A 26,285-nucleotide genomic window follows, 5' to 3' on the forward strand; every position below is an offset into this window, starting at 1 on the left:
TTTTTGCAAAATATTGTACCCTGATTTTTGAAGAAGAAAAAAAGATGCAGTCAACATTTTCCATAGATTTAAACTACAAGAGTGTGTGGAAGCCTAGAACCTAAAAGTACTTACCAGTTGTGATGTTGTGTTGCTCCAGCTGTGGGTTAAAGGTTTGAGTGATCCAAGGAATCGGTATGCTAGGTACAGGTTTACTGAAAAGGAGACTTTATTGTTGTAACAAGCAAACTACTAGCTAGCTTTTCCAAAGGGTTTAGCAGCAGGCCACTTGCAATGCTCGGCATGGACTAGCCTGCAAGGGAGGCTCAGATCAGCTGGAAGAGATGGTCAGCAAAGCCCCCTCGAGGAGGATGGTGTCCGAACCATCCACAAAGGCAAATGGCCAGCTCATATAAACTACTCGTGAGAAGGGGGCTGGCTGTCATACGGGGGCAGTGGCTAAGCAGTGTTAAACTACTTGTTTATTCATTAGGCAGCTTCCCATCATTGGACTCCATAGCACTGAAAGTTTCCCATCCTCGTTAGCATGTCCCGGGACATAACACTGGAGGATTCCCACCATAGCCAGTCAAGATTCTTATAACTTGAGGGTCTTAATTCCGCTTGGTATGCCAGAATGATAGGACACAATAGCATAAGCTAATTAAACTAAACAAACAACAAGACATAAGCTCATTAGTAGATTTGATAAGGTGCAGTCTCTCAAAACAGGACAGCTGTGTGTGTGTGTACTTTGGCTGTCTTTCTCAGGGTCAGGAAACAATAACTGAAATTAATTAAGCTAAACGGCATAGCTAGAGCGCAGCATTTCATTCATGCTAAGCAGGCCTGTACTGTAGAAGCCAGAGACCAAAGTCTGGATTTTACAACCCAGGCCCAATACAGATATTCAATATCTTTCCCTTTTCAGCAGTTCTTTCTCAACGATCTGAAGCATTGCCATCAAGCAGCTTGGGTGTATGTGTGCGGGTGTCCTAGAGAACCCTTGTAAAATAACATCTCTGATATTTCCGACTCTAGAAGTAAACCAGGCTAGATCTCATGCTTTGCTGTGTGGGCAGCGACCTGTCCAATTATGCAGGTTCATGGGCAGGTAGACCAGTGTTGAAGCAAAGGTGTTTGCTAAACCCTTCAGCAGGGACTCAAAGTATAATAATCTATTACTGCAGAAAGGGTGTGTTTCCAATCCTAGCAGTTTTCTTTTCCAGACTAGGTGTCTGACCCCCATATTGTCCAAGAGGATTATTTCTGAAGATGCAGGTATAAGGAACAGACAGGTCGAAGACGATGCCCATTCAGTGTGCTGAGTGTGTACAGGTGCATCAGGGACAGTCCATCCAATGAAGCAGGCAGAGCAAGACACCTGTGCCAGGTTGGAAGAACAGCAAATTTTGCCACCCTTACCGGGAGGGCTCCCTGCTCTAGAGAGTCACACCAGCTACTCTCCTGGCACGGCATTTGGTGCAATGAGAGCAAAGATCTCAGGGCGCTTCAGAGTTGTGGCCTGCCCTCTGCTTTCTCTGTTGAGAGCTGTGATGTGCCCATGGAGGTGGCTGTTCTTTCCAGCCACATGGCTATCCATAAAGCTAGCAAGATTATGATGCAAAGGGAAGGGATGCTGGACAGCTTCTCTGTACACACCCCAGCATGGTTCATTGGTTGTGAAGGAGGTGAAAAGCCTTTCTGAAGAAGCCACAGGAAGTCTCAGAACGGAAAGGTCTGTGTGCTATTGATGGAAAACTCACACAAACCAAGGGTACTGGAAGACAGAGAACCAGAAGATTGGAAAGGCTGAGAGGACAGACTGAAGACACAGGGAGGTTGAAGTGTGATCATATAGAAGGGGCTTAGGGCAATCATCTTTCCAGCCACCTGTACCCATAACTGAAACGCACTTGCTTTTTGACAGAAGAGCAGTTTGGTTAGCACTTTCAAGTCTCTAAGGTGAGGCCTGGTAGGCTACACTTACAGCTGAGTGAGGCAGAAATCGAATCGGAGGCGTTCTGAGGTGCTCTTTGTAGATTGCCTCACTTTGGTGCCGGATCAGTTTTTAAAGAGTGCCCTAATGAATTACTCCCTGCAAGTTAAAAAAGCAGTATCCCAGAAACAAAGCTAGCCTTCCATTAGGCAGCGAGGTGGCTACCTCAAGCGGCTGATTTTGGGTGCCATGGAAGGACAGCAGTAATTTTTGTTATGTTTTTATTCCAGAAAAGTGCTTGTAGGGTCTAACTCACATGCTCAAGTAATCTGGCCAGCCTTGACCTCCAAGCACCATGACATGGGGTTGGGGGAGGGGGTCCTTTGTGATTTGCCCCCAGGTAGTGAAATGTCTGGGGCAACCTGTCAGGAGAAAACTCTAGCCTAGCCTGATCCCTGTTGTGCTATTCTTCCATTTATGTTTTCACATATGAGACTATTCAATAAACAGGCTAAATTGCTGTAGTATGTTCTATGAGCTAGCAAGTATAGTATGTAATATGCATAGATTGGGCCTTAACTGCATGGAATGCTGGCATCATTTCTAGTCTTTTGCCTTGAAATGCCTTATGGTAAAAAAAATGCCATTTTTCTGACCCTTGGTACTGGCCTTCTGAAATTCCAAGGCGCCCAGCAGCATCCAGATCCACAATGTTTTAGTGGCAGAATTCCTTCACTGTACAGAGCGAAGGTTATTTTTGTGGTTGTGGGGCGGGGAGGGGGAGGTCTGAACTTGCCTGCAGATATTTTAAATACTGGAGTGCAAGGCTGCTATGCAGGGTTGGGGATCAGAATGGAAAACTGTGGGCAGGGTAAAAGTTGCATTCCCACTGTCATTTTCCTGCTCTTCAACATCCTGAAAAAGCTTTTGTGTTTTAAGGCTGCTGACAAAATTACAGCTTGTTCCTATGGAATGTGTATTGGCTGTTCATGATTAACTTTGGTATGATTGTGCTCCTTGTACTGTTAAAAACTGAATTAGATGGAGGAAATTTCCACTGTGCACTGCTTTTCTTATTCCCATCATGCAATGATGTGAGGGTCCAGAGAAGGTGAGATTTCTTTGTTCCAGGTTGAGCAGATCTCAAAAGTACACATGGCCTCTCAGAACAAGGAAACCCTGACAGACAATGCCTGCCAGATTACCTTATTTGACCAGGTTGTTTTTGTAGGAGAACCACCTTTGCTGGTAAATTCTAGCCAGATTCAGCCTCTGATGCTGAAAGCTTAAAAGGAGTCCTGAGTGAAGAGTCCCATGGATACTATGCAGATGGTCCATCAGCATTTGTATTTGAGCCTGATGCTGCAGCTGCCTGCTTTGTAAAAACGAAATGCAAGACATTTTGCTGTCGGAGGTGAAGGACAAGTTTGGCCCTCCCTCCCATTGCCTGCATGAAAGTCTACTGGCTTGACCACTGAATGTTCCCTCAGCACCAGCAGTGGCAAGCACCTTCCACCACACCTGAGGGCAGCAGGCTAGTTTAAGGAGCAGAGGGCTGTCTGTGGGGCACAGCCCTGTCCTCCAATGCCTGGCCTTAAATCTACACCCTCTCCATCACTGCATTTGCCGCCTGAGGCAGCTGCCTCCTTGCCCAGTGGTAGGGCTGGCATGAGAAACGATGCTCAGGGTGAGGGTGTGTTTGTAAGGTTAAGAATCTGAGGCAGGTACGTAAGTGGTGGATTCCAATGGGTTGTGTTCATGTGTGTATGTGCCCCATCCCAAGTGCAAGAGAGCTCCTGAGTGGTCCTTCAGGGGCAGGTCAGGTGTGTGCATGCTTGGTTAACAGGCTTACCTCTTCAGCTGCAGAAGAGATGTGGGAGTCAGTATACTTCCATCAGAAGGGGATAAGAGGGACCCCCATCCCTTTGCTTTATCTTCCCATGCTCTTCTGCTTATGAGCTCCCCCCACCCACTCCAGATAGCCCACTACTGCAGTCAAAGCCCTGCAGTGGCACACGGAGTGGGCATCTTTCCTTTTCTCCCCCCTCCAGTAAATGATGACAAATGTACCCATACACATACGCTTCAGCCAAAACACAGATGTCTGGTTTGGCTCTGAGATACATCTACCATCTCACATTCTGGTGTATTTCCTAAAGACAGGTTTACATCAGAGACATTCAGCATGAAAGGAAGAAATCCAGTTCTTTTCTTTCTATATTTATGCGTCTTTACTGCTGTTTCTGTTGTGTGAGCCTGCCCTTTCCTTTATAGTGACACGAAACGTTTCCTTTCTACCTGTTCTCCAAGTTCCCCTCAAAAATGAATGCATGTCAGGAAATGGGGGAGATAAACTTGCTTATTTTCATATTTGGCCATCCCTTCCCCACCATTCCCATAGAAGACGGTCCCGAAGAGAAAGATAAAACCAGCAGAATGAGGCCCCTCGGCAGTGCTGTGGGCTGCAGTGCAAAAGCTTCACCTGCGTCAGACACCGCAGCGCCATCAGCTGGGTGCAAGATCTGCACCCGGCAAGCCATTCAAGGCTGCTTTTATTCTGTTGCGGTTTCTTACGGTGTATCACCAGGTGTCTGTGGCTCTCACACGCTGCTGTTCGCTCTTGCCGGGGGCAGTCTACCTGCCTACCCCCACTTACAAGGCAGACCTATATGTAGCCATGAAGAGGGCTAGACCCAATTGCTCCAGATTCAAAACTCATTTGCGAGGGAGGCGGAGGGGTGTTCAGGCTACTGCCATGCACTTTGTATCATCCTGCTGTATCTTGGGAGCTGTGTGTGCATACACACAAGTGTGCATTTGTGGCTTGTGTCTGGTGAGGCAGCTGTGGACCTGCAGGGGCTTGTAGGACTATGGTGGTGTGACAGGACACCTAATTGGCACGGAGAGTGAACACATCGAGGCCTCTGGGATGAACAGCATCACGTACAGGGGAAGGTTCAACAGGGAAGTGAGGTGTTCTCCCAAGGTTGCCGCAGGTCAGGGGTTCAAGTGTACGATGTCAGCACCATCGCCTGCCCCACAGTGCAGCTGGCAGGGGGACTAGCTGGCCCACTGGGAGTGTAGCTGGACAGTCCAGGTGCTGCAAGGGGCACGGTCTGCAGAGGCACGTCCCTCTCTGTCCTCGTGGCCCATCCAGCCAGCGCCGGTGGTGCTTCGCTACCACGGCCATCTTCATCACGCCCGGTCCCTGCAGCAGGTTTATCCTCAGCATAGCCCCCACCCAAACCTGTAACCCTCAGAAGGACCGTGCCCGCTTCTTGTCCCCCCATTCCTGGCCGCAGATGGTCCATCCCCCCCACCCGAGAGATGCTCCACAGGCGAAAGGGGGGAAGGGTATAAGCCACGTGCACTGGGAAACGGCCATCCCTGTTCCGCCCCCCTCGCCTAACTCTTCCTCTGTGCCTGCTCCCGCTCTTTCCTCTTCTGCTGCTTTCCCTTCTGCTTCTCCACCTTTTCTTGAGCTTTCCTCTCCTTGTCCACTGCGGCATTCAGCTCCTTCAGCTTCCTCTTTAGAAGAGATCGATCGTGAGAGTTGCTGACCCCGAGAGCCTGGAGGGAGGGGGAACAACAAGTCAGCAGCATGAGGAGCACCCCCCATTTGTGTCCCCACCCCCCTGCTTTCTCCACCGGATGCCGCCTCCTTGAATCCTGGTCTGGTGGAGGCCCTGCCACTGGCGATCAGTTCTTTGCCATGGCTAGAGATTCAGGAGACCGCTTTTGGTCCCACTTGTGGCTGGATTGCAGCTTTCCCTGCTGCGCGCTGCCAGATTCAGTTACAGGCGTTCTCCACAACATCCCTGGGAGTAGATGCTGGAAAAGACATTTGGGCTTGGTGTACAAATCATCTGATCTGGTCAGGCTCTTTCCTATAGTCCTAGAACCCCTTGCCTTTCAGCCATGACTGAAGATGTTCTGATTTTCCCGGTGCTACCCCAGAGATTTCATTCAGTCTAGAGTCCTTTTGTAATTACACAGAACTGGGTGAAGCACTTGCTAGCATGCCCTAAGATGTAAATTCACTGTTACATTGTTACATAAGAAAGGGACCTGTCACACCAGGCAGCCAAACTGCATTAATCACACAAAGAATTCGAACGTGTCGCTCTCCATCCACCAGGCATCCAGTTAAGAACTTGCAAGCCTTCCACAGTCTCCTGCAGCAGGGAAGCTGTGACACCAGACATCCCACCAGCTGCAATTTTCAAAGCAGGGATGTGAAACGAGGGAAACCCCACAAGGCTCTCCTTTGGTACCTTCAGCCTGGCTCCATCGAGAAGCAGCAGTTGGTGGCCATCCACTTCCTGAGCAGCAAACTCTTCCATGTACTGTTCCAGGTTCAAGCTCTCCAGCCACTGGCCCACTTTCTGACTGCTCCACGTGGAAGCTGCACTCAAAGGCTCATCCAGGAACTTCGGAGAGGATGTTGGGGATGAAAGAATAAAACGCTTAAAGAATCCTGATCTTTGGTGACATATTTTGTCTTTTCCGAAGCCCAACCCTTTCTTCACAGTTATTAAAATCTGAATCATGTATCACTGATGCAATCTCTGATTTTTGGAGGTCGTTATGGAACGTTTATATCTGTCACATTTTTATCAATTTGCAAGCTGAAAGCACTTGTTAGTGTTTACCCAGACTGTTGCTGGGTTGACTCCCACACTTATTCAGACTTTTAAAACAGTTCTGTTCTCCAGCTGATACAATTTCAGTGATACTATGCACTGAGAATAGGTTAAGAGAGACCTTCATCTAGATATAGCAAAATTGGTTATAATCTCTCAGTAGCAAGGAATGTACTCTGCATATGGTCAGAGTCCTTCATTATTCAATCACTTGTTTCCACTTGAAAGCAGCAGGTAAGTTGCATCATTACCCAAAGGCCTATGTACAGTCTATACAGTTTATTGTAAGCCATCCTGAAATGTTTGTAGGGGACGGGATAGAAAAGCTTTTAAGAAAGAAAGAAAGAAAGAAAGAAAGAAAGAAAGAAGGAAGGAAGGAAGGAAGGAAGGAAGGAAGGAAGGAAGGAAGGAAGGACACATGGAAGCATGGAAGCATGGAAGGAAGGAAGGACACATGGATGCACGGAAGCATGGAAGGACGGAAGTTTCTAGTCCTCATGAAGTGTGATGGCAAACATGCCAGCCTACACTGTTGGGCCTGGATACACAGATGTGCCAGGCCACTGTGCTTGGCAGAGACTTACCTCATCAGAAGACTGAGACAGTGTGTGGTAGGGGTAGGAACACTTGGCCTCAGGAGGGGCTGCACTTAGGGTTTTGGGACTGCTGCTGGGTGGGGTGGAGTCATCGCTCAGGGTGGATTCCTGTCAAGGAAGGGGGAGATGGGGAAGGGTCAAGAATAGTGATTGCTTTCTCAAATGAGATGCTGGGATGAAGGTTACCCAGCGGCAAGGAAAACAAAAACAGATTCGGGCTGGTTAGCTCCTGTCCCTTTAATGGGGGCTTGACCTCCAGAAATCAGCAGATGAAGGCAGATAAAAATACTGCTTTGTCACGCTACAAATTGGCAGCCCTTCTCTCATTATCTTGCTTTGCTGACAGAGGCAAGTGGAAATGCCCTTAAAGTGGCACCTATCAGATGTTCTCCAGCAAAACCTCTAAAGGACACTTTCTTTTTGTCTTTCTTGTTTGCATCCCGCCTACTAAAAGCCAGGTGTTAAGGGGTTCAGCTCAGATAGGATATAATGAAGGGTAGGCTATAGTGGAGCAAGGGGTGGGAGAAAGAAAGGGACCCCCCTCACCCCAATTTCAGAGCAGACTACTCCACCTGATTTGGGGTGATACCACAGCTCACCCCATTCAGCGTGGTCTCTTGGCTTCCTGTTCTGCGCTTTCAGAGGGCTGCAGCAGCTGCCTTGAGAAGGAGGTGGGTGGGGAGCACCACTTCCTCCGGTGCCATAGACCCAGCTTTAATATGGATGCAGCTGTACGTGTGCATGGGAGAGCATGGGGCAGGAGGACAGGTGTCAGGACGTGGTGCACTTCAGTGTGTGTGGCAGGATGGCCAAACTGAGTGCCATATGAAATGTGGGCTGATTATCCATTCGAAGCAGCTCTGCAGGTAAGATAACCAAGACTGTGAGACACAGAGCGAGGCTCGCTCTTTCACCCTGCAAGGAGTAATTCAACTCCCTTAGGCTGCAAGATAGTCAGGGCAGGGGAAGGAATATTCACTGGAATCAAAGCACAGGCAGAAAGTATAACTCTCTCTCTCTCTCTCTCTCTCTCTCTCTCTCTCTCTCTCTCTGTGTGTGTGTGTGTGAGAGAGAGAGAGAGAGAGAGAGAGAGAGAGAGAGAGAGCACGAGCTTGCCACAATCTCACTTCTGCTTGCCCCCACCCTGTGGCTGATAGTTTGAAAGATGCCACCAGCAGAATACATTCAATGCACCCACGTTTCATGTATCATCTAGTTTGGCTCTTTGGATCAACATGCATCATGTTATGCAATAACAAGCAGAGTATTATATATTGCATAATATACATTTGTAGATTATGAGCTTAAGCACATATCTGACAGAGAGGGCATTAGAGAAAAGAGGGTCCCTAGAAAAGAATATTTATGTTCTTTTTCTGGGTTTCTTTCTTTTCTTCCTTCCTTGCTCCCATGCCCAATTGCAATTTCTTGCAAGTTCCCATTTGCTATGCTTCATACATTTAAGCCTTAGCTTGATGGCAAAGCTGCCAATTTAAAAGCTGTTCAGAATTAAGAAAACTTTTGTCAGAAAGTTGAAAGCTAAAACCTTATACAATCTGCATGCAGGATCTTTGATCAGAGCTAAGCAGCAGCTCTGAATTAATTCAGTTGCATTCAATACATTGCCACTGCCAGGACTGCTGAAGCTATGAAGGGAATAGAGCTGTATCTTCCTTTGGTTTGATTTAATGAGCACGTGCATTAGGTGTTGATGAGTTGCTGGAGCAACTCCTGTGTGAGGAGAGATTGCAACAGTTACGGGTAGAATGGTTAAGAAAAATGGCACGTATGAGATATACAGAATTATGCATGCTGTGGAGAAAGTGGAAAGGGAGTGTGCTTTTTCCTCTTCTGTTTTCCTCAGTAGCAGAAGCTGGGGTGATCTGATGAAGTTGTATGGTGGAAACATGACCCCCATATTCATGGGGGATAGGTTCCAAGTCCCCTAGAGGACGCCTGAGACTGTGGATAGTAGTGAACACTACATCTGGGGGGCTAGGGTTACAAGCCCCCCACAAAAGTGGAAAAACCCAAATATCTCTAGGGAAGTACACACTCTGTTTTGGGACACCATGCGCTTTGTCTTGGTATCACCCAACCTCATTCACATGTTTTGTCTTTCAGTGAGCGCAAACATTTCAGAGCTATTTTCCCTAGAGATATTGGCAGTTTTTCCACAGGTAAGTTTGTGAGGGGTCCCTGCACCCCTAATGCAAAAGGCCAACAGTCAACTTTGTTTAAGTGAAACCAAGTAATCTGCGAAAGCAGATACGTAGGTCCTGCTGTACTACTTCACACAATGTATAATCAAAATATGGAAGCCCTCATTGCAAGATGCTGCAATGCTGCCAACCTGGGCGGGCTTAAAAGGGGATCAGACAAATTCATGGTAAATAGCAGAAGCAACTAACTTCTTCCTAGCTCCTTACACTTTGAACATCATTCTGATCATGACTGGGTGCACACCACATGATAAACCATGGTGGCTCATAAGCCAGGGGTGGGGTGTCATGTGGTCTGAAACCCATCACCGTGGCAAACAACTTGTACTGCTGGGTTCTGGCCACACAAGTGGTCACTCCTGGCTTATAAGCCAACTGAGGCTTATCATGTGAGATGAGCCTTGGCAATGGGTGGGTTCAGACAATTATGAGTAAACAAAGTCTGGTTCGCTCTTTTTCTCTGCCCCCAGGTGTGTGCCATGCATTTTGCCTAATTACCCTGGTGCTGTTTGCTGCGTCTAAACCCAGCAAGCTGTATAGCAGATGTGGCTTCCAAACGACCCAGTAACCCATGGCTTGTTTTAGGGTTCTGGAGAGCTTTCAGAGCCTCTCCAGAGTCATGCACCTTGCTGGGTTTGGATGACACATCAAGCCAGGCAGCATAAGGGTAATTTGGCAAATTGTGTGCCATGTGACTGGCACACTGGAGAGCAGGGAAAAGAAGCCACTGTGGTTTTATTTCTTCATAGTCATCTGAACGGAGCTGATGTCAGGCAGGAATTTGGCTTTGTGACTGACTCAGGTGCTGGGTAAATTGCACTCAGTAATTCGTCTCCTGAGAGCACTTGTGCCAATTTGTCTTTGCAAGAGGTAAGCCAAGACACAATGTCGGCTCCAAACTAGTTTTTATTAACAGGCTTCAGCTGAAGGGTGAAACTGCTGCCTTAAAAACAAAGCAGGCTTCACACCTTTGTGGCGCAGTTCAATAAACTTTTATGCCCTGGCTATCCGCTCCGGTTACTACCCCCTAATTGTGACCCTATCCAAAGCGGTCAACCGGACAAGTTTTCTTATATGGTCAGCAAGCAGTTTAACTCAGCCTACCTGGTCATTTCATGCATTGCATAGCATACGGCTTGTGCTCATTTTATAGTGATAACTGCTAGGCTGCACTGAGCTAACAAGTCATTGAGTGCTCTGAAAATCCAGCATTTACATGCATCCGGGAAGCATGGGTTCCCCCAGGCTCCATCTGGGGCAAAGATGGCTCATCTGTTGCAAGGGCAGTGCATGTGCTTCCAAATCTGGCTGACTGTTGGACATCTGCGAACACCTTCTCAGCCAGCAGAGCAGATCTTAAAACAGAAGAAAACCCCCTCTCAAGCCCAAAGCAGGGAGCAACCAAGTCTGCAAACCACTGAGACTTCTCACTTTTCAAAGAAGAGAAATAATAATGGAGGATTATTGGTGAGGAGGGTAGAAACACAGAGCACATTTCCCCCCTGCTTCCTCCCTCTCAAGCGCCCTTCCCTCCTTGAAACCAGTCTCAGTGCTCTGTGGGGCAGGAGTCCCGTCCGCAACAAAAGGATTGCTAACCTGGGAGGCAGATTTCTTGCGGCTGAAGGCCTCATTCTTGGGGGAAGAGGTGGGGGAGGCCGTGCTGCCGGAGGAAGCGGAGCCTTTCCCACCATCCGTGAACCAGGAGAAAGGCATGAAGGGCGAGATGGAGGAACGGCTGGAGCCCTCCATCAGCTCCCTGAAGAAGGGCACAGAGAACAGCCAAGAAAGGGAGTTAGCCGAGTGACTGGGAACTGGGCTATGACGCTAGACAGAAAATCGTAAGCCGCCCCGAGGCTTCGGCGAATGGGGCGGCATAAAAATGTTTTAATAAAAATAAATAAATAAATAAATAAATAAATAAATAAAGAAAGAAAGAAAGAAAGAAAGAAAGAAAGAAAGAAAGAAAGAAAGAAAATGACCAGTACCTTGTGCAGCCTTCCTTTCCCTTGGCAGAGCGGTGAGATGACCAGGCAGCCAACCTGTGGTGAGGCCTAGACACCACGCTGGCTTCACTGGCGGACATTTGCCAGGTCCCAAGACAGCAGTGGGGTCACCATCCCAACCTTGCTGCCATTTCCACTTTGCACGCAGTATTCAGAAATATGAAATGCAGCCTGTAAGAATTTTCAGTTGGTATGTCCTGCCTCTCCCAGGTTGTGGTGTCTCACTGGTACCCTGTCCCAATGCACCCACTCCCTCCGCTAGACAGACACAGACTTTGATTACTCTTCCAGCTTGTCAGATTATGGTGCCCATCAAACATCCTGCCTCTGTTGCCAATCGCAACACCCCCAAACACCCCAAAAGTAGTTGGCCAGAGGGAGGCCACATAGTAAGAACACCAAAGTTATTCTTTCCCAGAAGGGAGGGGGGATAAGAACAAAATGAACTTTGTGTAACTCACAGCTAGCAAGCTAGCCTGACCTTGAATACGGTAATCAAAGGGACAGTGGAAACTGGTTCTAGCCGCCATGAATGTTGCAAATGTGCAGGGAGTAAGAGCATGGCAAGCCTGTGTGAATCTTGGGCAGATAAGAAATAGACGTGGGAAATGTCCAGTCCTTGACAGAAGAAAGGACTCTTTGAAGCTAACAGCAGTGGGGGTGCAGCTACATTGATGTACTGATGCATTAGGTGTGTACTGAGTGACCTAGTCACGTACATAGGGTATAAAATGCATGTACTGGGGACACTCCTTTGGGCTGCCCCTTTTGTCAGCCTCTTTTGTCTCCCTTTATTCTATAGTACACTAGCTGGTTTGGCTCTAAGTCTTGTCTCAGGCTCCTTTTGACACAGGTTGGGGTCCACTTGGGTTTGCCCCAGCTGTTGACTGGCTGAGTTTGGTAACACCTCCATTCCAGAATCTGTCTTGGATGCCACCAGACACCCGAGGCAGCAGCTCCAGAGCCTTCTGCACAACAGTAGCCCTCGTGTTATCAAGCCATGCTTGTGCAAGAGGTTGTGGATATGCAAAAAGCTTATTGTGTCACAGAAACCTTAAGAACAGAGGCAGAACTACACCAGATTCTGGTAAATTGAGTGCTTGTGCCTGAATGGTTTGCTCATGAACTAAAGTTTTGATTTTTTCTGCCTGAAATCTGGTAGCGTCTCTAGCTGAAACATGCACAGCTTTAGGAATTAAACATCTATGAGCTGGATTGTAGCACAAGAATCCCAAGGAATTAAGTGTGTGTGGAAAACAGACCTGTCAACCAATTAAAGATTTCTAGGGTATAATCTTATGCACAGAAGAAAAATCCTCTAGACCTTTTAGACAGGAAGAAATGTCCTACAGTCAGGGTATAATGATCAGATGATACAGGACCACAAAAGCAGGTGCTAACAACAGGTAAGCTGCAAAAGAAATAAGGCAACAGATGCTCTCTAACCCCACCTTAGTCACCCCACACAAAGAGAAATCTTCACATGGCAGGAGATAAACAAGTGAAAGCTTCAGACTTCAGAGCAAAGAACTCCAGGTGTCTCAGGTAAGCAAGTCAAGCTAGGACTTGCATGCAGGAAGTCCCGGGGTAAGTCCCTGGCATCTTTAATGGTTGCATTTTTGTTTTAAAAGGTTGGGTTGCAGATGAAGAGAAAGCCTGTCACCTGAGCCTCTGGAAAGCCACTGCTGGTCACAGTAGTCTGCACAAAACTGGAGGGACAAATATTCTCTGACCTGGTTTAAGCACGACAACACAGCAGAGAGAAAAACTCAATACACCCAGTTTATTCAAGTCCTCCTTCTAGCCCAAAAATTCTGCCATAAGCAGGACCTGGGCATGAATAATACCCATTGGCAGAGCCATCCTTAGGGATACTTTGATTAGCACAAAACTCCATGATTTCCTTGGTGGAAGTTCCTGATGCACCTCCATGCGTTCCAACTGCTTTTCAGGAATCCACAATAAATTAATTGGGAAATTCTACTTGATTACCTGTTGCCCATGGAAAGCCGATTGCCCCCTTTCTCCTTCCTGCTTTTCCCAGAAGATGCTCTTCTGAGTGTGACCCTGTGGGCAAGGAAAGGGATAATTAGGAAAACATGGAAGGTTAGGTGCGCTTCTGAGAAATGTAGAACGCACATGAGGAGATGACCTGGGAGGAACTCAGAGTCATGTAGTGACATAACCTGTCACGACCCACACCATCTGCAACTCTTTTTAAAACCAGCAGTTTAAAAGGACTCACCCTAAATCAAGGAACTTCCTCCGGGTTTTCTTGTCAAGCCCAATGGTGGGACTTGCAGGCTCTGGTGGACTTGTGTCCCGGCTGTCGTCTGGAAGAAGCAGGGCGGGGGAAAAAGCCAGTGTTTTATTTGTGCAGTAAGAAATGCTTGCGTCAAGCCCTGCTTTACAACTGAACTGGGACTGAGACTCTTCCTTTCTTTGCCAGAGGAGTGGGGACTGGCTCTGCGAAGGAAAGGCAGTCTGCACATGTTCAGCAACTCTGCTTTCTGACTACAGCTTCTCATGTTCTGGCACAGAAAACAGTTCCTGAACCTGGATGAAATTAGGCATCAGAAGGAAGCAGAGAGAGCTTGAGCGTAGAAATATTTTGAAACAGAAGCACCCAGTTTCTATTACATACTTTTTTTTTCCTACTGGAGACTTAACAAGTTATTTCTGAAATGACTGAGCTATATCCACAGAGTGGCTAGCTCTTGGGCAAATGGAATCCATGTAGGAACATGCATTTCTACATGTCGATCTGCTTCAGCAGGACCAAAAAAGATTGCTCTGCGTATGTAACAGCGAGGAAGGATCAGAATAGGGGAGAGGACTTTTCTTATATTCTTATACTCTTATACATCTACTTCAGCATCTATGGTCTCAGGAATAATCCAAACAACTGGACAGTCTTAAAACTGAAACTGTGAGACGGGCTACCCAAAGGAAGACACGCACACTACACAAGATGTGGCACAATGTCCCAGTGTGGAGAAATTATTGTGGGAATTATATTTAAGGCCATACTAGATGAAAACTTTGCATGTAATGTACTTGGAGTATTTAAAAAGTGGATAGCGAGTTATTTATTTCTTATATTTATGGCTCACCTTCTTTCTAGGAACCCAAATCAGTGTTCATGATCCTCCTTTCCATTTCATTCCCACAACAAACCTGAGAGGTAGGTTAGGAATGGTGAACAGGGCCCAGGTCTCTATGGACTAGCATCCACACTGACTCCTGCACGGTAGCCCTAACCATGACAATGATTGGGATCACACCAGGGGCAGGGGGTGGTTGGAGGAACTTTTTCCTCCTCTGCTATGGTCCTGAGAAACAGCCTCCCTTTGAAGCTGCCGCTTGCAGAAAGTTGCTCTTCTAGTGATGCATTTAATATCACATCTAGTTTGTCCAATGGGTAAAACTGACAGAGCAAAAACCTACTGAAAAATAGTGTGCAGACCCCTAATAGGAGATGAATGAGGCCAATGACCAAGGCCAGCACCGTGAGGGTGGAGACCGGCTTGCTAACAGTGGCTCAGAAGAGGGCATTTCAGCCAGTTCAGGGCCTCACTCTTCAGACTATGGGGGCAAGAGAACACACAAAAGGCCAAGAGCCACCAAACCTCCTTTGCACCAAGTTAATTTTGAAAGCTCTCTAGGCGGGTCCTCTGTCTCGCAAGGATACGCTGTGGGCTGTTCGATTTCCATCCCACCCATTCCAAAGCTTGTCATGGCAAGCCCCACGCCTCCCTTGAACCCAAACATCCAGCGGTCAGTGCTTACCTTCGCTGTGCCTCTCTCTGCGTGCATAGATAGGCGAGCTGTCTGAGCTGTGGCAGGACTTGGGCGAGGAGCTGGAGGGGGTGCCCCCTAAGGCCTCCTGAGAGGAGGTGTTTGTCAGGGGCCGGTAACGGATGAGGGGTGATGACAGCTGTTCCTCCTGCTCCAGGGACCTCCGGACTGTGGAGGCATCAAAGGAGAACTCGGCTGTGCGAGCAAAAGGTGAGGAACTGGAGAGGGGCGATGAGACCTGGAGTGAGCCATGCAGCGGGGACCTCAGGCGATGGAGGGGGCTTCCACAGCCATCACCTGCCTGTAGGGGGAAGCAGAGAGCAGGTCGGTGGAGTCCAGGGGTTGGGACATCCTAGTGGAAGTTCACACGTGAGAACCTACATGACCAGGGCACCCTTTTGGGCAGCAATAACCCATCTGGCCATCCATGGAGGTTGTTTGTCTGTGAGAACCCATGGCCATCTTGAAAATAATACTGACGATAATAATTCATTTGTGCACAATGTAATACAAATACCATGAAAACAACAATGTTAGAGTTAATTTAAAGTAGCTAAAAATACAGTAAAAAGAGCCTGCAAATTAGAGGAGTTGCTTTGAGATTTGACATTTGAGATAGTTAACACCTAGCAAGCCATGTGCGTGACACAGCAGGCAGAAGACAGTGGGACTTGGGAAGCTGCCCCATTCTAGCTCAGCCTAGTGCTACAGTGACTGGAAAGGTTCAATACAGGTTGTCATTAAACTGTGGGTTGATGAAATGAGTTCTTTTGTTGTCTGAAGCCTGCCAAAGTGGTAAGCCAAGGGGAACAGTCCACAGTTCATGACCATATCATGGCTTTTCTTCATGGATTGCTTGTGGTTAACAAACCATGCCTTGTTAGCTCAGCTGGGTTCAGAGACCATGGTAATCCATGTTTCAACTATGAGCATGTTTCAATGACAATCCACACTCAACCTATAGATTGAGATTGTATGACATGAGAAGGAACACTTGTTGCATTGTGGAAACTCAGTTGTGATTGGCAATCTTCATAAGAGCCAATAGCTTGCTGTAGGATTTCTTCAACTCAGGGTATATTGCCATGTCATCTGGACCTGGACAATCAAGTCCCACAACAAGCTAGCTGCTTGGCAGGAGTGGTTGGGTTCAGATAATACAGTAAACCATACTTAAGCGATGACTATGGATTGAGAGTTGGTTGCTGTTGAATCATGAGCTGTTGCCAAAACCCAGGTTATCATGTTTCTGAGCCCAGCCTTGGTAATATACCATAGTTTGGTAACCATGAACAACCCAGTTGGAACTTAAGTCAGTGGAACTTAATTAACTGATTTCACTTGGAGTAATGTAAGTCTGAATTCAACCATTAAAAAGTAAAACACAACTGTATACCCACTGACCTGGGAGTAAGTCCACTGAACTCAGAAGACTAACTTCTGAGTAGGCATATACAGAATTGTATTGTAAAATTTCTCACCCATTTTACCCCGGAGGCAAGAGATAAAATGTTAGACAATATTAGGACTTCTTTAGATCCAAATAAAACCAAGATTATGGCATGCAGAATACCAGACTGGATTAACATTTGAAACATGCTTTAATCTCAACATTTAGAATTCATGTTTTTAGTCTGGACTTTGCCTATTTGGTTATAGGCACTTTTTCTAGAGCCATCTCTAGAATAAATGAAGAAAAACATTTGATTTTAAATACGAGCAACAACTTTAACTACAGTCCAGAGCAAAAGTCCAATCTCAGTACCTTTTTTTGCTTTTGTTTTAACCCCACTGGTATGTGAAATAATAGACTGGACTAGATGACTCCAATCCGGCCCAGGATGTTGATGGAAGGGGGCCTCACCTACTCAAGTCGAGATGGATCGTGCCAGTGCCACCGACATGTGTACAATTCAATGTGCGTAGGAAAAAGTGCATGCCTGATTTCCTAATCAAACCCAGAAATTGTACACATGTGGCTAGCACTGGAAAAACCCCTCCTCATGCGTATAAATAGGGCAGTATCTCAGCAGGTATCGACTCTCCTCCAGGTGTATCGACTCTCCTCCAGGTGTTGGGTCAAATCAGGAAGAAGTATTGTCTGCGTCCCGCACTGATGTAATGTTAACCAGGGAAGAGGTGCTGTCTGATTCTGCCCAATAATAAAAGAACTCAACTTTAGGGATGTCTCTGAATGACAGTCCAGTTCTTTTATCAGGATTACAATCCCCTGGACTGAACACAGATCAAATGGAATCTGTAGTCATGGTTCGTACAGTTCTGAGCTTACAGTGCAGCTTCATGTATCAAAAATGCAACCAACAGTACGCATATGTCTGAAAGCTATGCATGAAAAAATGCATACTTTGAAAAACACGTATAAACACTTGACTCAATGGGAGAAGTGTGCATTCTTTTCAAAGATTTGGGCAAGTGATGCACACATTTGTGAAAATACACATGAATTTCCACGATAAAAGAAATGATTGCCATCTGATGCAGACACAAGATGGAACAAGTTTGGAGGAAGGATTTGGTGAACTTTGATGAGCTTGAGATTCACTTGCAAATGCATCCCTGCTCAACTCAGTATTGACCCTGAGTGCAAAGCACTGCCCAGACCTGATGAACATTTTAAATTTCTACCCACTGGCTAGAGCAACACCCACTATTTGGTGCCATTCTACCAGTCCTGTGCCATCCAACTTCCTTTTTCAGATACACACTGCAATCTAGTAGAACAAATTAGCTCCTTCCTTGCCAAAGCTCCCCTTCCTAAAATAAATGCAAGGGCAACTTTGCCCTCTTCCTTGAACATCTCATGCCATGTGGCCCGGCATCCTGTGATCAGAGGGGCTGTCAATCAAGTTCACACCAACCAGTAACTTAATGCCCACGTTGACTTGTCCCTCATCTTGCATCTTTGACCTCTCCCAGGTGGCTGCATACAAATTGAAGGGGGAGCAGCGTCCTAGGGGGCCACCCTGATAGCTAGCCAGACATAAAATGAGAGCAAGGCAGAGGGATGAACCAACCTTCTTCTCCAGGATCTCTTCCCCTTCTGTGGAGCTGACACTGTCTCTCAAGCGGGACCGCGAAGGACGTTGGCGCCTGCCCTTGGCTGAAAGCTGAGCTCGGGCCTTCTGCAAGCTGCTGTCCAGCCTCTGGGTCTCTGGAATCACATCATTAAAATCTGGGAGTGAAAGAGAGAAACGGGAAGGGTGGCAGTGGGGGGCAGAGGCATGGCAGGGAGGGGTGGGGTGGGGGGCAGAGGTGACAGGCAAAAAGCGTGCAGGTGAGAGAAAGAGAAATGGTGACACAAACAGCCGCGGAACCACAGAGGGAGGTAGGGAGTGCAGCGCGGGCAGGTGTGAGGAGGGGCACACAGTGATCCATGCAGCAGATGGAAGTGGGGGGCAGGGAGGATAACCCATTAAAATGAAACCCCCAGAGGAGGGACACAGAGAAGGGGTGTTGGAATGGAGGGTTAGAAGGGAAAGAGACACAGAAAAAGTGTTCAGAGAAGAGAGGAACACACTGTCATTCAGCATCATCCTTTCAAACAGAGGGTGAGGGACTTGACAGGACTCTCCACCCCATGGCAAAATTGGCAGACTTAGGGCTGGGGTGTTTGTAGGGCTGCTGATCTGTGGAGATTCCTTTGACAGAGATATTTCCCTAAAGTCGAGGTGGGCAATCTCAGTCCTGGGGAGCAAGTCCAGTTTCGCAGATGTTCCCCAACCGACAATCATTTGATTTCCCAGCTCCTGTGCAGTTTTCCCTCCATTCCAGGAGAATGAAATGCCTCTCCTAATGCTCCTCTTCTGCCAGGTATCATTTTAAACTATAGAATATGCTATTTGTTCAACATGCCTGCTTATTCACATGGACTGTGTGATGGAAGACACTGTAGGGTTGCACCTTTCGCTCTACTTCCGGTGTTGCAAATGCCCTCCTGCCCCAGCTGTCAGGTGTTAGCACAGACTTCTGAGGCAGGGAGGCACAGAAACATAGAAACATCATGAGTCAGAAGGGGTCTCCGGGGCCATCTAGTCTGACCCCCGGCTCCAGCCAACTCCGCTCATATAATCTTCAACATGTGGTTGTCCAATCTTTCCTTGAACAGCCTCACTGATGGGGCCTCCACCACCTCCCTTGGAAGCCCATTCCTTATCCCAGGGGTCCTAGCTGTCTGGAAGTACTTCCTGTTATCCAACCTGAGGTCTGGTTCCTTGAGCTTTGCCCCATTGGAAAGCATCCTGCCCTCCACTGCAGGAAAGAACAAGTCACAGTCCTCCCAGACATACCTATAAGTTACTAAAAGATCCCCTCAGAGTCGCCTCTTATCCAGGCTGAAAAGACCCAGTACCCTCAACCACTCCTCATATGTCATCCCTCGCACTCCGGCTGCCATTCTTGTTACCCTGTGCTGAGGTCTTTGTGTGACGGCTTCCTTGGGACTTGGAAAACTGCATGAGGCTTCTGTGGGGAGGCTCCCCTGCCTTCGATGTCCACATTGACATGAGGATGGCAGAGGCAGGATAACCTGGGCAATGCCAGGTGCAGGGCTGAAGAACCACCCTCTTTCTACTAGGCAGTAGAGAGCGTAATTTTAACATCCAAAAGCATGGATGCATGAGGGAAGTTCTCAGGGCAGCTCCATATTTGAGAGAGGTGCCCTCTCATCTACCTGGGCCATAGGCAGTGGACAACGACAGTCCGTCATTGTAAATTTCCCACAATGCTCTGGTGAAATGTCACATTGCACATTCTGGAGCATTATGGGAAAACAGTGGCTTTCAGCTACCCACCATCCAACATAGGAGCCTGGGACAGGCATCAGGCCCTGCGTGCTGAGAATGCCACCAGGAACTCTCCCCTCCCTGAGTTCTTATACCACAGTCCATCATCTCAGGCACTTTGTCCCAGCCTGGGAAGCAAAACAGGCTGAGGAGAAAATATATTTCAGTAACGGACTACAGGGAGGTAAGAGTTGAGAGTTTAGTTTCCCTCGCCCATGCAGACTCTTGCTTTTAAAATGACCACTCCCTGCCTCAGTCGCTTCACGCATGCTCTCACATCTAGGTTCACTGGCAGATCCCTGCAAATTAGTTTGGGCAGAGAGTCTGTGACTGCCCCAAGGTTATCCAGAGAGCTTTGTGGCTGAGTGGGGACTAGAACCCAGATCTCCTGGGTTCCTATACCAGGACTCAAGCCAGCACCCCACACTGGCTCTCTACAGAACATTACATCATGTTTTATTTGTACAGTCAAGGTTTTAGGCCATGTGGCTTGTGATTTTATTTTTTATTGGCTGAAGAGGTGGGAAATAAATATTCTAAATACACTACAAGGCAAATGGCATTGGGAGTTCTGAAAATCCATTTGTGGGGTCTCTACCACCTCCCACCCTTTCTGAGTTATTTGACAACTAGTCAATATCTGAATTTGGAATGAAAAACTTGACATTTTGAAATGTGTTTGTTTCGACAGATTAAAAGAACCGTTAATTTACTAATTTACTAATTCTACTGTAAGTCACTTATCAGATACTGTCAAATGTTTTACTGCTGCATGCCTGATATTGTCTAATGTTGGCGTCTGCTGCAAAGCGAGCGACAAATAACAGCGCTACAAGTCAGATACAATCAGACCCTGGCTGTGACCTGACCACACCGCTCTCACACGCTTGCTTTTGTAATGCTTAATATAGATGCTAGATAGCACAACGTTATGCATATCTACTCCTAAGTGAGGCCTACTCCCAGTACATAGGACAGCAGCCTAAATATCTCACACAGACACATTTTTCATTCAAGAGCTGACTTCTTCAGACAGAGTTGCACATGAGATACGCATAAACATGTGTAAACACCTCTGGATACACAGGCATACACACACAGACACACAGACACACTGTAGTTCCCTATCACCAACCCTTCTTTGCTTCTCTTTATTTCTCATCCTGGAAGGCCTGACCTCAGCATGAGGTTACCGCCTCAGTCAGCAGATTCTGGGGCTAATAGTGCCAACTTCCCCAGAAAATAGCTTGGCCTGGTCCCGCACTCTTGCAAATATTTATTTAATAGTCTTAAGAGAAGAAAGATACTGGTGAGTGTTTGAGTATGTGCACGTGTGCACTGTGTGTGAGAGGGAGAGAGATTTGATATTGGGAAATGGCAAAGGAAGAAATGCTAAGCATCTTTCTCGCCATTTCTGTTATCAGTTGAGTCAAAGTGGCTTTTAAAATCAACAACAAAATGGCTCACAGACTAAAGACCTTGCACATATAAGTTCCAGTTGTGAAATGAAACAATTAGGGTGCAATTCTCTGCAAGTTTAGACAGAAAAAAGGCCTACAACTCCCAGCATGTCCCAGCAATATAGGGAGTTGTAGGCCTCTTTTCTGGCAAAGCTTGCAGACAATTGTGTCTCCTCCTCCCCCCCCCACACACATACACAGCCAGATTCTGCCACATGTACATAATTACACAATATTCAATATTTCTGCAGCCCCTACCATTTACTATATACAGCACATGCCATCTCAGCAGCTCCTTCCCTGAATGCAGAGCGGCCAAGAATATTGTAGCACATGAATTGTTAATCAGATCAACAAGCATCTCCAGTTAGGGTGCAAGTGAGGGGTGTTTGTGTGTGTGTGTGTGTGTGTGTGTGTAACCATGCATATAACTGTCTCTTGGGTGTTGCAAGTCAGCTCCTGTTTAATTGACTACACAGAGAAGCTGAGAATCAAGGGACATCACTAGCTGAGCACATAAAATATCAGCAGGCAACATTGGAGAGCTGACAGTGAGTTTGTGCGTACAGAGAAAGAGAGAGGGAGTAAACACAACACTACTTATTTTGGAAGGGATACTAAGAAGCAGTCCATGTAGGCACTCTCTGCCATGGAAATCCTGCTCCTCAAAAGCTGGCTGAGGTTATACTACAGTGAGAGCACTATACATGCTCAGAGATGCTCTTATAGTGCAACTTCACAAAGGAAATGTGCTTGCAAGCATATGGGCAAATCTAATTTGGGCACTGACTTGAAAGTCCTTGGATAAATCTGTTCCTGGTTTCAGGATGAATGCAATGAACAACAGATCCTTTGCCCTTCCTGGATTCATTGCAACCAGAACTTCTGAATTATTTGCTGTGAACATGAGAGAGAGATGAGGGGGCACCCCGACTAGAAGGAAAGCACCTTACCGTGTGGCGGGCAGCTCATTCACTGTGACTGGGGTTTTAGTCCGGGCAGGTGGGAAAGCATCGCCCCACAAGCAGAGTGACCATAGCGGAGGAAACTTGGGGTTGGACCCATGATCCCTTCCCCAAGAGAAAGTGCTTGCGCAAGGGTGCACCATTCCTTTTTTTCTGACTGAAGAGGTCAGGGGAGGGAGGGGACAGGAAAGTCTACTTTCAGCAGCATAAATCTGGATCTGACCCATGGCAATCTTGGATGTGTGTGAGAGAGATGGAGAGAGACACACAGAGAATGAGAGAGAGCACAAGCGAGCAAGGGCTGAATGAGAGGGGAGAGAAACTGATTATGCCCTGCTTACAATTCTAAATAGAAACTTGCTGTTTATGAGCACTCAGAATCGCTTGTTTATTTTTCAGTGGTGTTCAGTTATATCCCACCTTTAAGTCAATAAGAAAATAAATCCTTCCAAGGTCACTTAAAAGTAAAACCACAACACAGTCAGTGCCAAAAGACAAAACTGATCAGGGGCACAATGGAGGGTGAAGCAGCCGCAGCCCCCAAGGAAAACCAGAAGGCCTGCAAAGTTCCACAGCAGCCCAAGTTGGCCGAAAGCAAACTCTCAAGCTACTGATTGGTACCTTGCTGAAAATAAGGCTATAGCAAAGTTATTTTTATTTTTATTTATTTTTCAATTTATAGCCTGCCTTTTCCTACAAAGGGCTCAAGGCAGCTTACATCATTTCTCCTCCTCCATCTTATCCCCACAACAACAACCCTGTGAGGTAGGTTGGGCTGAGAGTCTGTGACTGGCCCAAAGTCACCCAGTTGGCTCCATGGCTGAGCGGGGACTCGAACCCAGATCGCCTGAGTCCCAGTCGCATGCTCTTAACCACTACACCACACTGGCTCTCTGATACTATTTTTCTGGTTCTCCTCCCTGACCCCAGATTGCTATTCACAGATGCAAAGTTTGGGGGGCTTTGCATTCAGATCCAAGCTTGAGCTGCCAGGAAGGGGTGTGTGTGTAATAAGTTTACTATTGCAGGTCTTGTTTTCCATAACCCGCCCCCCCCTCACAACATGTGCTGTCTGCTCCTTGATGCTAAAGTGTACCCCAGGACTCCTTGGGCCATTGTAGGGCATCATTACCACCCTATTCCCTAGGCCCTGCTCTTTTCAACGTATGTACTACATAGGCAATGTGCCACTTTTTAATTGGCTGAGGTGAGGAAAAAATGGCAGCATCACCGCTTGAGGCCCAGTGTGCCTCGGAAGGAGTCCAAGCAGGCTAGAGCATACTGGGATGTGTATGACCTCTTTTTTATAAGCACTGTGTCTAAATGTGCTCTTAGAAGTACATTTCTTCCTATTTATTTATTTATTTATTTATTGCATTTCTGTGCCACCCCAATAGCCCAGAGGGGTGGTATACAAATGCAATGATATACATGTTATACATGCACACACTGCATGCAAATAGTGAGCTTCAGCATAGATTCTGTGAAGGCACAATCTATGCAAGTTTAGACGGCAACTGGCTGGAGCAAGCTGGGAGCTGCAGCCCTTCTGCCTAGAGTTGCATAGGATTGCCCCTGTAGTGATGTCATGGAAAGGTTCTCTCCTCCCAGTTCTTCATTCTAAGCCTTCGGGTGGCCATTTGCCCTCTCCCACAGGGGACTGTCCTCTATTCTGAAGGCTTGTTCAGTTCCAGTGTGAGGAGGAAAAGATCAGAAGGAAGGCCTGGAATCAACAGCGACGGTCACCTGATCGCAGTCTTCCTCACTCTGGTGAGATGTACTGGATTTCGATTTAAACTGTAAATTTGCATGCATGCATATACATTAGCATATGTGATGCTTATATGCCTGAGCACGTACCCAACTATATTTTTAAGCAGGTGGGAATAAAAACTAGTGGCTAGAGTATTAGACTAGGACTGGGGAGACCCAGATTTAAATCCTCACTCAGCCAGAGCCTTTGGGCTGATCACTAACTCTCAGCCTAAACACTTATCAGGGCTGTTGTTGGAAAGAAATGGGTGGGCCACCATGAATTTCTTGGAGGAAGAATGGGATAAAATTATCGGGCTGAATCCAGATTTAGTCATGAATAAAACCACTGACAGCAATAGTCAGGTGAGACATGGCTGACTTGAGTCCCATTGACACAGGTGGGATTCAGCCCATGATCAATAATGTGACAAGGCTTTTCCTCCACCACCTACGCTACATGTCTAGGGAGGAGACTGTAGCCCAGTGGAAGAGCAAGCTGCTTTGCACGCAGAAGCCCCCAGGCTCAGTCTGCGGTGTTTCCATGCAAAAGGAGCAGGCGATGAGAAAGCCCTTTTGTTACCCGAGACTCTGAAATAATAGTGGGTTAGGGGGACAAGCAGTCTAGCCTTGTATCAGCATCTTATGTCCCTTGGAGAAGCCAGGATGTTATTCTTTTAACACTGAAATGAGAAAGCGAGTATCCTGTAAGAAAAGAAGGGCCCTGGGACATGTTTTGACGGATTGTGCAAGAGGCCCTAATGTGTTTGTGATTTTTAAAGAAGCGTTTGCTCCCCCTCTGACACAGATAGCAGGAAGGCTTGGATGACTGCAGCACACGCAGCTACTGCCTCTCTCCACCCCGCTCTGCCCTCAAAGCTCTGAAATGGAAAATGCCCAGAGGCCGCAGGAGTGGGCGACACAGCCATGGTATCAAAATCCACCCCGTGCAGCAAGCACAGCTAAGGATTTGTGTGCCATCCTGACCCAAATGACCCATGCATCGTGTATATAGACACAATGCACCCCGGTCATCAGGGCTTTGTCTAGACAGCAATTTTAAATTTGCTGCCCTGAACTCATTTTTGGGGTAAGGACTCAGTCCTGGTGGTGGAGAGCCAGGCAGCAGCGTTCCGAGTGCGCATGGGCTGACCAGGAGCCATCATGTTAATTTCCCACAAGGCTTCCACTACAGCATCTTTGTGGACCACTGTGAGACATTACGATGTTGACTTCCAGCTACTCAGTGCTTTTTAAAATGGGGCCCAGGGTACACATCTCTGGTGGGCCTGGGGTGGCCATTTATGCATTGTCAAAAAACAGGAAATGGGTCACCTAAAAAGAGGATAGATTTGCAAAGCATTTGTATTTGCAAATTTAGAAATAAGTTAATTTAAGCATTTCAATGAACTTGACTTAATTTAAATAATTAAATATGTCTTGCAACAGATTTCCCCACAGGGTTGTTGATGGATAACTTCAAGACCCCAGTTCTTCCTTCATATGTTTCTTGAAATTTAAATTCTGCTTCGACTGGGCAGCCTTCAGATGGAGGACTGCCTCCTGCAATGTAGAACTCCTGCTCATCTGCTTGTTTTGCTGGGACCTGCAGTGGTGACTCTGGCAGCTACTAGAGGATGCTGCATGCTGCTGTTCGGCTGTATGCACTGACAAGAGAAGGGAGCAGGGAGCATCTTAAAAGTCCTGCCCAAGTTCTGTCAAGAGCATCTCCAGTTCAGAGAGACCCATGTAGCAAGGTATGGAGAACTGCTGCCAGTGAGAGTGGCCAATAATTGATTCAGTGGACTGACGGTCTGAGTCGGTGTAAGGCCACTCGTATGTTGCTATGCACCCTGGGTGTGTCCCTTCACCCTGCAGTCTTGCAGAATGTTTCCCTCAGCACAGCCCACTCCTAAACCGCCAAGGCTAACTAGCCGGGACTCTAGGCCAGAGGATGTGGCTTGTGCATCACCTTGGCCCCCACCTGCAGCAAAGATCCTGGGAGGATTCCCAATGTTTCTGCTCAGCTGGCAGCTACTGGATGGGGTGAGAGTGGGATGATGCTAGGGAGACACGAGGAGCTTACCAAAAACTTCATCCGCATCTTGGAGTTTGGAGGAAGACAT

At 47.2% G+C, this 26,285-nt stretch overlaps 1 protein-coding gene across 1 annotated transcript; it reads right to left on the minus strand.

Annotated features, from left to right (window-relative positions):
- Positions 1–5,281: 5,281 nt before the first annotated feature.
- SAMD14 (sterile alpha motif domain containing 14) lies at positions 5,282–26,285 on the minus strand. Its single transcript, XM_044444602.1, has 9 exons — positions 26,246–26,285; positions 18,212–18,373; positions 15,172–15,477; positions 13,628–13,715; positions 13,375–13,449; positions 10,976–11,135; positions 7,146–7,265; positions 6,193–6,348; positions 5,282–5,488 (listed from the first exon to the last, which is right to left on the minus strand). Exons 1-9 carry the CDS (start codon positions 26,283–26,285, stop codon positions 5,324–5,326), a joined length of 1,272 nt encoding a protein of 423 aa, XP_044300537.1. The 3' UTR covers positions 5,282–5,323.

This window comes from Varanus komodoensis, unplaced genomic scaffold (assembly GCF_004798865.1).
Source record: "Varanus komodoensis strain SLA01 unplaced genomic scaffold, ASM479886v1 scaffold45, whole genome shotgun sequence".
NCBI classification, from domain to species: Eukaryota; Metazoa; Chordata; class Lepidosauria; order Squamata; family Varanidae; genus Varanus; species Varanus komodoensis.

Excerpts from the sequence above, each read along its gene's own strand:
- SAMD14 (XM_044444602.1), bottom strand. The coding sequence starts at position 26,285 with ATGTCTTCCTCCAAACTCCAAGATGCGGATGAAGTTTTTG. Across the intron at positions 18,374-26,245 it reads AGATGCGGATGAAGTTTTTG|ATTTTAATGATGTGATTCCA; the intron begins GTAAGCTCCTCG and ends TTTCACTCCCAG. Across the intron at positions 13,716-15,171 it reads CAGAGAGAGGCACAGCGAAG|ACGACAGCCGGGACACAAGT; the intron begins GTAAGCACTGAC and ends TGCTTCTTCCAG.